Source organism: Monodelphis domestica, chromosome 2, assembly GCF_027887165.1.
Source record: "Monodelphis domestica isolate mMonDom1 chromosome 2, mMonDom1.pri, whole genome shotgun sequence".
NCBI lineage: Eukaryota > Metazoa > Chordata > Mammalia > Didelphimorphia > Didelphidae > Monodelphis > Monodelphis domestica.
The window spans coordinates 223,299,430-223,313,349 of record NC_077228.1 but is presented as its reverse complement, the minus strand read 5'-3'; the positions used below and the strand labels follow the sequence as shown (position 1 = coordinate 223,313,349).

Sequence of the window (13,920 nt, the reverse complement as noted above, 5' to 3'; positions counted from 1 at the left end):
TGGCACAGGGAAATTGATGGACAGGTGATTGGTAGATGTGAGGACTGAGGGGAGGGAACTTGGATGGTTTCCTTAAGGATAGGGGGGTCTGAAGACTTGAGTCGGAGGTGGTTGAGGAGTTTGTTGGAGTGGTTGCAGTGTGCTCTGAGAAGCTTGCTCTGAAGGAAGCTGAAGGTGGGGGCTCTGAGACTGTTTCTCCATTTTGGTCATGTGAGTAATAGGGACTGATCTCTTTCTTTGCCCCAGCTATCTAAGGGCTTGGGCCTTTTGGCCCAGGCTAAACAGAAGGGGTATTTAAGCCCTATTCCCTTCTCTCCCCTTTCTCTCTCCCTCTATCTCTCTATCTCTAATTCCTTTCTTCCTCCTGTTTGTAATTAAAACTCCATAAAAGGTTGACGGCTGACTTGAGTTTTCATTAAGGAATTACATAGCTGAATTCCTTGGCGACCTTAAATTAATATATATCAGTCTTTTAAAAGTGATTTCCATGTCACAGTATGACTATCTCTTAGTGTAACAGAATTGGGGTTAGGAAGTAGATCAGGGGAAATGAATAAATTGAGGACATGGAAGCTAGAATATACTATGGAATATAATTATTTTATATCAATATATCTGTGTCCATTTATCTAGACAGAGTGTGCTCCTTAGAAGTAGATAACAGGAGGCAGCTGGGTAGCTCAGTGGACTGAGAGCCAGGCCTAGAGAAGGGAGGTCCTGGGTTCAAATATGACACTTCCCAGCTGTGTGACCCTGGGCAAGTCATTTGACCCCCCCATTGCCTAGCCCTTACTGCTCTTCTGCCTTGGAACTAATACACAGTATTAATTCCAAGATGGAAGGTAAGAGTTTTAAAAAAAACAAGTAAATAACAATAACTAAAATCTTGAATGGATGGCAAATATGACTTGAGTGGACCTCAAGGGAGGAGAGATTTCCAAGAGAAATGGTAGAGACAAAGTTTGGACTTGTCAACAGGGAAGGAGTATTCAAATTCTCCTCATCTTGCAAAACAAACTTTATCAATAAAAGCAAAAAATAATTTTAAAAAGCTTCTTTTTTCCAAGAGGACAAAAAATTAAAATAAAAAAATTAAAATGCCTTTTATTTCCATGTGATTCATGATTTATTTTCCCATAGAAAAGAAAGGGAAAAAAATGAAACCAAACTAGGCACTTCTACTATTCAATTTTGCTTACACCAGCACTGCTTTTCTACCTCTAAGACTATTGTTAGACATGAATGAAAGCATTATTTTCCATTATCCTTGAGAATTACATTTCTGGTCTCATTTGAAATAAATTACTATGGAATCCTATAGCAATGTTTCTTGATCAATAAAATACCCAAATTACTGCTCTCCTTGAATATATTCAAGAATATCTCTCTTGATTGTGGGTTTATTGTCTCCTATATTAAATGTAAGTACTGGAAGAACTTCTCATTTAATCACTCTTTTGTGCTGGTTGGTGGCCAGATGGAGCAGAGGCACTGAGACTGAAATCTAGGTCCATCATATACTCGCTGCATCGCCTAGGACAAGTCATATTTCTTCTTTCTATTTCTCCTCTCTTCATCCCTACATACAAAAATGCATACTAATATTACAACTCTTATTTAACTCACAAGGTTACAAGCATCAAAAGTAATAGTGCTCATGAAATCTCTTATAAAACTGAAAAAAACCTACAAATGTTGTTATTTCTAGGACTTTGTATAATGTTATACTTCCTCTCAATGCTCAATAATTTCTTATTGACATAATATTGTTGAGTAATTCTTTTTAAGATTCACCACATGAAACAGTAAGGATTATTCATTGAAATAGAAATCCCAAACACACATACAAAAAATGAAATATGTCTTTATAGTGACAAAGTCTTGTGATGATGTTTCTTTACATCTTTCCATATATTAGAAGAGACATAGAATCTATCTAATAAATGTTGTGGATGTTATTGGTATCATCTGTGAATTAACTTATCCATCTACTAACTATCTAAGGCACTCTGAAATAGTAAAAGAACCCCTTTATATACAAGATTAGAATTAATATTTATTTAATATCTTCTATTTTGATCTTCATCAACCAAAATATGTTCCTTTTGTTATACTTACCTCTCCTGCAGTTGGTCTTGTATCTCCAATTATCATCCTAATACATGTACTTTTGCCAGCTCCATTATGTCCTAATAGCCCCAGTACCTCACCTAGAAAAAATTAGGACTGACTGTCAATCTTTATAATGTGAATATCCACTAACTAAAGAGATTTTTTATTTGATAACACAGTAAAAAATTCCTTACCCACTTAGTTTCTTTGTGAATAGTCAGTCATCAAGGTCATAAAATGAATCATGATATTTTAAGATATACATTATCAATATTAGTGCAAATATTTCCACATTAAGGTGATGATTTCCTAACTTAGGGAATACTGTGTCCCTCAATGGGTACCATGCTAAGTTCTTAACAAATATTACATCATTTGATACTTACAACAACCCTATAAATTTTTTCTATTATGGGCCCCATTTTATAGTTGAGGAAAATGCAGGCAAAGGTTAGATGACTTGCCCAAGGTCACAACTAGTAAATTTCTGTGACCAGATTTGAATGTGAGTCTTCCTAACTCTGGCCCCAGTACTCTATCCACTAGATTGCTTAGTTTCCAAAATCCTAACTTTTTGATCCTGGAAAAGTCTATCAATCTCTCAGTATTTTAAAAAAACCTCTAGAACTATAGTTGAGAAGGTGTTGACCTACACAAATAGAAGGAATTTCCTCACCTCTAATATCCCTAGGGCAAGGAAATGAGAGGCTTCCTAGCTTTTCTTATCCTTATCTAATTCTTGGGAAGTTCCCTTATATCAAGTTGAAATATCCCTCTCTGTAATTTCCATTCATGATTCCTTTCTCTTCTTCTTGAAGCTTATAAGAATAGATCAAACATTTTCTGTATGTGAACACTTATTAATTAAGACAGCTAATAAGTTTTTGCACCCCACCTCCATACACACACAAAACTACCACTATCACCATTTTTCTACTCAGATATCCTAAATTGTGAAGATCAGGACTATTTTGTAAAAGTGGCCAGTGTTTCTAACCTTTTTTAACAGAAAAAGAGATGTTCCTTGTTGCCACTTTCTTCTTACTCTTTGAAAAACACATTTTCTTCTTGACATCATATTCCTTTCGCAGACAATTGGCAATAATGACTGGTTTCTGGAAAAGATAAGTTAATTTCCTCATTAAATTTCAGAAGGGTGCTACATTCTCCCTTCAGAGGACACTTTTAATTCCAGACTATGGAACAAATCATATTTTTCACTGAGGGAACATATAGGCTGTAATTAAACTGCAAGGTCTTAGTGCTTATTTACTGAATTACATTTTTGCTTTTTTTGATGCTTTTATCAATAATTTAAAAACCATAGCCAAAAATGAACAACATATAAAGAAAAAACAACAAAAAAGAATTATATGTGAAACTCATGAACTTCTACTATATTTGATTGGTGTAAATTTAACATGGGGATAAGAGAATTGTTCTATTTATATTTCCTTAAGAATTTTTCTTTCTTTGGTATGTTTAAGAATATATTTATGCCAATACAACAGATCAGAGATAGTAACCCAGCTTAACTTTCTCAACATTCTTGAAACAATGTTAAAATAACACCCCTCAAATCAAGTTTTAGAGTGGCAAAAAAAAAAAAGGTCAAGGTGAGGCATTTTTCCAGTGTAAGAAAGTTTGTAGGAAAGGTTCATGAAAACAGAGTAGAGAAATGTCTGGTAGCATACACAAAAAGGCAGCAACAGAGGCTTCAGAAAGTTCACAATGCAGAGATAGGAAGTGCACTTGACAAGTGATCAGAAAGAGATTACAGGGCCTCTTTCTGGCACTGAGTACCATTGACACTGATTAGCAACTCTGGTACCCATATCCAGTGCTAGTTGATAGTAGCAGGATAGAGAGGAATTCTTGTGGTTGTCACAAGGAAATAGAAGTCCTGGTCATATTTCCAAGGCATAATGGATCACTATTAAAGTGGCTACAGGAGGACAATATGTCCTCCTAGACATAGTTCCAGGGCAGAGAGGAGTGCTAGTGTTACAGCTATAGGGGAATAGGAGTATTTCCTGGATAAAAACCAGAGCACTGAACAAGAAATCAGTAACCACATCTCTCCCCAGATCACACTACCTTGGAAGTCCCTAAAACTTGAATACTCCCCTGAACTAAGTAAAAAAACTGTATCATGAAAAAGTCTGAAGTTTTGGATGGTGTCTCCCCAACCCCAAGTGACCAGAACTCAATTTTAACATATTGAACATTAAAAATTCACAAAAAATTTACTAAAACTGACACCCAAAATATAGAATTGATCTCATGTTTAAAAGAGATACAAAAATTCACTGAAGAAAAGAATACTTTTTTATAAAGCAGAATAAACCAAATGAGAAAAGATGTACAAAAGGAAAATAATTCCTTAAAAATTAGACTTGAACAAATGGAAACTAATGACTTCAGGAATCATCAAAAGATAAGAAAACAAAGACAAAAGGATGAAAAAATAGAATAAAATATTACATATCTCATTGGAAAAACAATTGACCTGGAAAAGTAGTTTGAGGATAGATCATTTAAGAATTTTTGGTCTAACTTCTTAGCTGCTCCGACAACTAAGAAACAGTGATTTGAACCCCAGACTTCAATTCCCAGGAGTCCTTGGCCACTTCCTAAAATGCCTTGTAACCTCACCTGAATTCCCACCTGGGCTGAGAACAGAAATTGTATTTAGGCTGACTCTCCACCTACTTTGGGTCTCTCACTCTTCCTGCTTCAGCTTCCAAAGACACACGCCTCTCAAGATGTAGTGTAAGTGAAATAGAATGGGGCTTTCAGCCCTCCTAAGCAAATGCTTTCTTATTTTGTATTTTTAAGTCTCATAAAAATATAATATTTTTATTACTAGAAACTAATTTTAAATTTAACACAGCTATCCCAGTTGATCCAGAGCAAGTTACTTAAACCCCTTTGCCCAGAACCTCCTGCTCTTCTGCCTTGGAAAAAAATATACTATATCGACTCTAAGACAGAAGGTAAGGATTTTTTTTAAAAAGGGGTTCATAAGTGACTTCAATGTGAGAATTTCCTACTGATTCTAGCATTTTAATCATTTTATTTTTAAAATGTGAAATCAGAACTTGGGTGACTTAAACACTGATGAAGCATTATTTTTTAAAAAATAAAGACAGGAGGCAGAGTCAAGATGGCGGCCTAGAAAGAGCAAAAGTTGAGACCTCTGAATACCATTCCTTACAGATCGCAAACTGAATGCTCCTAGGAAACTGAAAATCAAACCTAACAACAAGACAGAACTAAGGAACCCTCCTGCTGCACTCACTTCAAAAGTTAGCCCCCCCCCAAAAAAAAGCTGGAATCTGAGAACACTCAGGTTTAATGGGAAGGCAGAAGGAAGGTCCCAGGACCCCTATCCCTCTGACACCTAGACTGCTGAGACTCTAGCGGCAGCGGGAACTTCTGGGTGAGCAAAGGTGCTGGTCTGGAGGGTGTCCCTTGCTGGCAGTGCTGTGCCAAGCTCAGAGTGTTGAACACAGATGGCAGGGAAGGAACTAGAGAGGGAACATAGAACTGGCAGCCTGGCCAGAGGTGTGGAGATCCTCCATATTTGCTCCAGCCTTACAGCAGGTTTTTGGCCTCAGAGCACACCCTGCCCAAACAAGCTGAACTTAATCCCTTCAAAAGTTTTCAGAACTCAGGAAAGTCAAGGCTCCACACCCCTCCCTCATTGACTGCTAGATTTTAATACAATCAAAAGCCTCCAAAGGACAGGGAAGCTCAAACCCCCAACAATCCTCCCCCAGAGACTGCACAGAGAGATCTTCTGTCAAAGCTCCAAGGGGGGAGACTGACGGAAGCCCCCAAAACCAAAAAAATGAGAGAAGCAAGAGCACAGACAAATATGGGGAGCAAAGAAGGGGTGGATATGAGCAAACAACAGAAAAAGAAGAAAGAAATTACAAAAGATAGCTTCTTTACAGCAAATGGAACAGAGGGGGAGGGATCAGCAAACAACAAATCAGAAATGCCAGCGAATTGGATATAGGCTTTGGAAGAACTCAAAATGCAATTCAAAACACAATTAAGAAAGGCTGAAGACAACTTTAACATCCAGATAAGTCATCTGGAAGCAGAAAACAGTGTCTTGAAAGCCAAAATTAATCACCTAGAAAATGAGGCAAAGGAGATCAAAGATGAAATAAAGAGGATGAAAGATGACCTCCATAGAAAATCGGACCAGAAAGAGAAGGGTGACAAAAAAGCCAGGGATGAAATCCAGTTTTTAAGACCCAGAATACAACAAATAAAAGCAAGAGACCTCACAAGGCAGCAGGACAATATAAAACAAAACCAAATAAATGAAAAAATTGAGGAAAATGTGAAACATCTCATTCACAAAACAGAGGATTTAGAAAATCGTTCCAGGAGAGACAATTTAATAATCATTGGCCTACCAAAAGACCATGACAAAAGAAAAAGGCTGGACACAATACTACAGGAAATTATTCAAGAAAACTACCCTGATATTCTAGAACAAGAGGGAAAAGTCGAGGTAGAAAGAATCTACAGATTATCTCCTGTACTTAATCCCTAACTGACAACACCCAGGAATGTTATAGCCAAATTCAAGAACTATCAGACCAAAGAAAAGGTATTGCAAGCTGCCAAGAAGAAGTCATTCAGATGCCATGGAATCACAGTGAGGATAAGACAGGTTCTGGCTGTATCCACACTGAAGAACCTAAAGAAATGGAATATGATATTCTGGAAAGCAAGGGAACTAGGTCTACAACCAAGGATCAACTACCCAGCAAAACTGATTATATTCTTACAGGGGAAAGTATGGTCATTCAAAAAAATAGAAGAATTCCAAGAATTTGCAAAGAAAACACCAAAAGAAAACAAAAAAAAATTTTAATAGACTCAATAAGTTAAAATGATATGTATCCCTATAAGAAAAGAGGTCATTGGTAATTCTTAAAAACTGTTGTTATTACCTGGGTAGCTAGAAGAATTGCACTTAGAGGGAACAGTGACAAACTGTATAGGATGAAAGGACAAGACATAAATAGGTATATAAATATATACATATATACATGCATAAATGCATATGTGTGTATATATGTATATACATATATATAAATATAAAAATATATAACACAAGCTAAAAAAGAGAGGTTAATACTAAAAGAAATGGGAAAAGAAACAAATGGGGATAAATTCATATGTTACAAAGAAACTCATGGCAGGAGGGGGGAGAACATCAATACACTGTAACAGTAAAGAGATTGGAGATAGGAAATACCCTTTCTACCCCCCCTCCCTTCTTATTCCACTCTTATTTTTTTACAGTCTTTTTAAAATACCCCCCACCCTTTCCTTCCTTTGCATTACTTCCCTCCCCTCCAGTCTGTTTATTACCCTTCTATTTCCCTATAGGGCGCAAATCAATTCTCTGCCCCAATGAATTTGATTGTTCTTCCCTCTTTGAGTCAATTTCAATGCACATAAGGATTGAGTATTTCCCATCTCCAACCTCTTTACCCTTTCAGTGTATTGATGTTCTCCCCCCATTCCCACCATTTGCTTCTTTGTGACATTTAAATTTACCCAATTTTGTTTCTTTTCCCATTTCTCTTGGTATTAACCTCTTTTTTATTATTATTTTATTATATATATATACACATATATATTTATGCATACATATATCTATATCTATATCTATATTTATGTCTTGGCATTTCATCCTATACAGTTTGTCACTTTTTCCTCTAAGTATAATTCTTCTAGCTACCAGGGTGATAATACCAATTTTTAAGAATTATAAATATCCTCTTTTCTTGTAGGGATACATATCATTTTAACTTATTGGATCCCTTACGAAAAGTTTGTTTGTTTATTGTTTTGTTTTGTTTTTGTTTTTCCCCCCTTTCTTTATTACCTTTGGATGATTCTCTTGAGATCTGTGTTTGGGCATCAAATTTTCTGTTCAGGTGTGGTCTTTTTGTTACAAATGCTTGGAATTCTTCTATTGTATTCAATGACCATACCTTCCCCTGTAATAATATAATCAGTTTTGCTGGGTAGTTGGTTCTTGGTTGTATACCTAGTACCCTTGCTTTCTAGAATATCTAGAATATGCCATGCATTTCAGTCCTTCAGTGTAGATGCAGGAAGATCCTGTGTTATCCTCACTGTGGTTCCATGGTATGTGGATGGCTCCTTCTTATCATTTTATAATATTTTTTCCTTGGTCTGGTAGTTCTTGAATTTGGCTATAACATTTCTGGGTGTTGTCAGTTATGGATTAAGTATAGGAGGTAATCTGTAGATTCTTTCAATCTCCACTTTTCCCTCTTGTTCTAGAATGTTGGGGCAGTTTTATGGGATAATTTCCTGTAAGATAATGTCCAGCCTTTTTCTTTTGTCATGTTTTTCTGGCAGACCAATGATTCTTAAGTTATCTCTCCTGGAAATATTTTCTAGATCTTCAGTTTTGTGAATGAGATGTTTCATATTTTCCTTGATTTTTTTTCATTTTTTGGTTTTGTTTTATTGTTTCCTGCTGCCTTGTGAGGTCTCTTGATTTTATTTATTTTATTCTGGTTTTTAAAGACTGAATTTCATCCCTAGCTTTTTGGACAGACTTCTCCTTCTGGTTTGATTTTCTTTGGAGGTCATCTTTCATTTTCTTTGCCTCATTTTCAAGCTGATTAACTTTGGCTTTCAAGACACTATTTTCTTATTTTAGTTCAAGTGCCTCTGTTTCCAGATGACTTATCTTACTTTTTAAGTTCTTTTCCCAGTTGTCTTCAACCTCTCTTAATTGTGATTTGATTTGTATTTTGAGTTCTTCCAAAGCCTGTGTCCAATTCACTGGAGTTTCTGTTTTTGCTTGATGTTCCCTGATCCTCCTCTGTTACATTTACTCTTAGTTCATTGCCTGGGTAGAAGCTGTTGATTGTAATTTCTTTTCTCTTTTTCTGTTATTTGCTCATATTTGACCTTTCTTTTCCCCCTGTAGTTGCCTGCACTCTTGCTCCTCCTGTTGTGTGCTAGATCTGTGGGTTTGTGCTTTTCTGTACACTTTCCTATAATATAATGTCCAGGTTTTTTTCTTTTGTCATGGTCTTTTAGTAGGCCATTGATTATTAAATTGTCTCTCCTGGAACAATTTTCTAAATCCTCTGTTTTGTGAATGAGATGTTTCACATTTTCCTCAATTTTTTCATTCATTTGGTTTTGTTTTATATTGTCCTACTGCCTTGTGAGGTCTCTTGCTTTTATTTGTTGTATTCTGGGTCTTAAAAACTGGATTTCATCCCTGGCTTTTTTGTCACCCTTCTCTTTCTGGTCCGATTTTCTATGGAGGTCATCTTTCATCCTCTTTATTTCATCTTTGATCTCCTTTGCCTCATTTTCCAGGTGATTAATTTTGGCTTTCAAGACACTGTTTTCTGTTTCCAGATGACTTATCTGGATGTTAAAGTTGTCTTCAGCCTTTCTTAATTGTGTTTTGAATTGCATTTTGAGTTCTTCCAAAGCCTATATCCAATTCGCTGGCATTTCTGATTTGTTGTTTGCTGATCCCTCCCCCTCTGTTCCATTTGCTGTAAAGAAGCTATCTTTTGTAATTTCTTTCTTAAATTTATTTTTCTGCCAACTTTCACCCTTTGAACTTAGCAAGGCACTCTGAGCAGTCTGTGGGGGAGGGCTGTTGGAGCTTTAGCTTCCTGGCCCTCAGAAGACTTGATGAGATTACACCCAGTTCAGTTGAACTTACAGAGCTGGATGTGCCCTAAGCCAAAACCTCTGGAAGAGAGGGCCAATATGGAGTGTCTCTGCTGCTATGACTAGGCTGCCTCCTCTGTGCTCCTCAGGCTACCTCCCAGCCATCTTTATTCACAGCCCTGGGCCTGGCACAGCTTTGCCTGCAAGGTACTCCTTCCAGAATAGTGCCCTTGCCTGCCCAGAGATTCCAGGCACTGCTGAAGGCTCAGTACTGTTGGTGGGGGAGTGGTCCTGGTACCTTCCTTCTTCCTTCCCCCTAAACCCTTAAATTGCCTAGATTAACAGAGGAAGAAATAGAATTCTTAAATAATCCCATATCAGAAAAAGAAATCGAACAGACCATCAAAGAACTCCCTAAGAAAAATATTCCCATTGCTTGATGGATTCATAAGTGAATTCTATCAAAAATTCAAAGTCCAAATATTATACAAACTATTTGACAGAATAAGCAAAGAAGGAGTTTTACCAAATTCTTTTTATGACACAAATATGGTACTGATTCCAAAGCCAGTCCTATCAAAAACAGAGAAAGAAAACTGTAGACCAATCTCCTGGATGAATATAGATGCAAAAATCTTAAATAGAATACTAGCAAAAAGACTCCAGCAAGTCATCACAAGGGTTATTCACTGTAACCAGGTAGAATGCATACCAGGAATGCAAGGATGGTTTAATATTAGGAACACCATCCACATAATTGACCACATTAAGAAGCAAACTGACAAAAATCACATGATTATCTCAATAGATGCAGACAAAGCCTTTGAGAAAATACAACACTCATTCCTATTGAAAACACTAGAAAGCATAGGAATAGAAGGGCCTTTCCTAAAAATAATAAACAGTATATATCTAAAACCATCAGCAAACATCATCTGCAATGGGGATAAACTAGAAGCCTTTCCAATAAGATCAGGAGTGAAACAGGGATGCCCATTATCACCTCTGTTATTTAACATTGTACTAGAAACACTAGTAGTAGTAATTAGAGATGAAAAAAGAAATTGAAGGTATTAGAATTGGCAATGAGGAGACCAAGCTATTACTCTTTGTGGATGATATGATGGTTTACTTAAAGAATCCTAGAGAATCAACCAAAAAGCTAGTCGAAACAATCAACAATTTTAAATTTTAGCAAAGTTGCAGGATACAAAATAAACTCACATAAGTCATCAGCATTTCTACATATCTCCAACACATCTCAGCAGCAAGAATTAGAAAGAGAAATTACATTTACAATCACCCTAGACAATATAAAGTACTTAGGAATATATCTGCCAACACAAACACAGGAACTATATGAACACAACTACAAAACACTCTCATACAATTAAAACTAGACCTAAACAATTGGAAAAACATTGATTACTCAGGGGTGGGATGAGCTAACATAATAAAAATGACTATCCTACCCAAACTTAACTATCTATTTTGTGCCATACCCATTGAACTACCAAATAACTTTTTTACTGAATTAGAAATAAAACATAACAAAGTTCATTTGGAAGAACAAAAGATCAAGGATATCCAGGGCAAGCATGAAAAGAAATTTGAAAGGAAGGAGGACTTGCAGTACCAGATCTCAAACTATACTATAAACCAGTGGTTATCAAAACAATTAGGTACTAGCTAAGAGACAGAAAAGAGGATCAGTGGAATAGACTTGGGGTAAATGACCTCAGCAAGACAGTCTATGATAATGGCTAAGATCCCAGTTTGGGGGACCAAAACCCACTTTTTCATAAAAACTGCTGGGAAAATTAGAAGACGGTATGGGAGAGATTAGGTTTGGATCAACACCTCACAACCTACACCAAGATAAACTCAGAATGGGTAAATGACCTGAATGTAAAGAAGGAAACTATAAGGAAATTAGGCGAACACAGAATAGTATCATTGTCAGATCTTTGGGAAGGGAAAGACTTCAAAACCAAGCAAGAGTTAGAAAGAACCACAAATGTAAAATCAATAATTTTGATTACATCAAATTTAAAAGTTTGTGTACAAACAAAACTAATGCATCCAAAATTTGAAAGGGAGCAACAAATTGGGAAACAATCTTCATTACAAAAACCTCTGACAGAGGTCTAATTACTCAAATTTAAAAAGAGTTAAAACAGTTGTTCAAAACATCAAGCCATTCTCCAATTGAAAAATTGGCAAGGGACATGAATAGACTATTTTTAGTTAAAGAAATCAAAACTATTAATAAACACATGAAAATGTGTTCTAAATCTCTTATAATCAGAGAAATGAAAATCAAAACACATCTGAGGTATCATTTCACACTTAGCAGATTGGCTAACCTGACAGCAAATTAAAGTAATAAATGCTGGAGGATATGTGGCAAAGTTGGCACATTAATTCATTGCTGGGGGAGTTGTGAATTGATTCAACCATTCTGGAGGGCAATTTGGTTTTATTACTTGCCTCATCCTGTGTATTGTTTGTTCTTGGTTCGTTGCTTGTGCTGAAGCTGTCATTTGTAATTTCTTTATTCTCTTTCTGTTGTTTGCTCATATTTACCCATTCTTTGCTCCCCGTTTTTGTCTGTGCTCTTGCTCCTCTCATTTTTTTGCTTTTGGGGCTTTCTGTCAGTCTCCTCACTTGGACCTTTGTCAGATCTCTCAGGGTAGTCTCTGGGGGAGATGTGTTGGAGTTTTCCCTTCCCTGTCCTCTGGGGACTTTTGATTGGATTAAAGTCCAGCAATCAGTGAGGGAGTGGTGTTGCAGCCTAGGCTTCTCTGAGTTCTGAAGACTTTTGATGGGATTAAGTTCAGTTGGTTTGGGCTACTTGTGCTCTGAGGCCAAAAACCTCCTGGAAGGCTGGAGCAGTATGGAAGATCCCCAAGGCTCTCAACAGGGTGCAAGTTCCCTCTCTAGCTTCTTCCCCATCATCTGTGCTTGACACTCTGAGCTTGGCACTGCCCTGCCCACAAGGTACACCCTCCACACCAGCACCTTTGCCTGCCCAGAGGTTCCTGCTGCCACTGGGGGCCCAGTGCTCTAGGGGGAGGGGGGATGATGGGTCTTGGGACATTCCTTCTGCCTTCCCCTTAAACCGGAGTGTTCTCGGATTCTGTCTTTTGGGGGGCGCACCTTTTTGAATTGAGTCCAGCAGGAGGGTTCCTTTGCTCTGTCTTGTTGTTAGGTTTGATTTTAGTCCCTGAGGAGCATTTAGTTTGTGATCTGTAAGGAAGGGTATTCAGAGGTCTGAACTTCTGCTTCTTCTAGGCGGCCATTTTGACTCCGCCTCTCTCTAGCGCTAGAGGGCAATTTGGAACTATGTCCAAAGGGCAATAAAAGACTGCCTACATTTTGACCCAGCCATAGCACTGCTGGGGTTGTACCCCAAAGAGATAAAAAGGAAAAAGACTTGTACAAGAATATTCATAGCTGCACTCTTTGTGGTGGCCAAAAACTAGGAAATGAGGGGATACCCTTCAATTGGGAAATGGCTGAACAAATTGTGGTATTTGTTGGTGATGGAATACTATTGTGCTCAAAGGAATAATAAAGTGGAGGAATTCCATGGGGACTGGAACAACCTCCAGGAATTGATGCAGAGTGAGAGGAGCAGAACCAGGAAAACATTGTACACAGAGACTGATACACTGTGGTACAATCGAATGTAATGGACTTCTCCATTAGTGGCAATGCAGTAATCCTGAAGAACTAGGAGGAATCTATGAGAAAAACCACTATCCACATCCAGAGGAAACACTGTGGGAGTAAAAACACCGAAGAAAAACAACTACTTGAATACATGGGTTGAAGGAATGTGGTTGGGAATGTAGACTCTAAATGAACATCCTAGTGTAAACAACATGTAAATAGGTTCTGATCAAGGACACAAGAAATACCCAATGAAAGTGCATCTTGGCTGTGGGAAGAGTGGGTAGAGGAGAGGGAGGGAAATAATGTGATTATTGTAACAAAGAAATAATGTTCTAAATTGACTAAATAAACCTATTCCTATGGAAAAAATTAAAAACAAATACAAAACAAATGAATAAAAAAGAATCATTGTTCTTCAAA

At 37.1% G+C, this 13,920-nt stretch overlaps 1 protein-coding gene across 8 annotated transcripts in view; it reads right to left on the bottom strand.

The window, feature by feature from the left end:
* Positions 1-13,920, bottom strand: part of LOC100029087 (ATP-binding cassette sub-family A member 10) — a 142,161-nt gene that overhangs the window by 15,706 nt on the left and 112,535 nt on the right. For all 8 annotated transcript variants that reach the window (XM_056817227.1, XM_007482723.2, XM_056817226.1 and 5 more), the window contains 2 exons: positions 3,110-3,227; positions 2,119-2,210 (listed from right to left, as the gene is read on the bottom strand). In XM_056817227.1, coding sequence (XP_056673205.1) covers positions 2,119-2,210; positions 3,110-3,227 — 210 coding nt within the window. The remainder of the gene's footprint in view (positions 1-2,118; positions 2,211-3,109; positions 3,228-13,920) is intronic.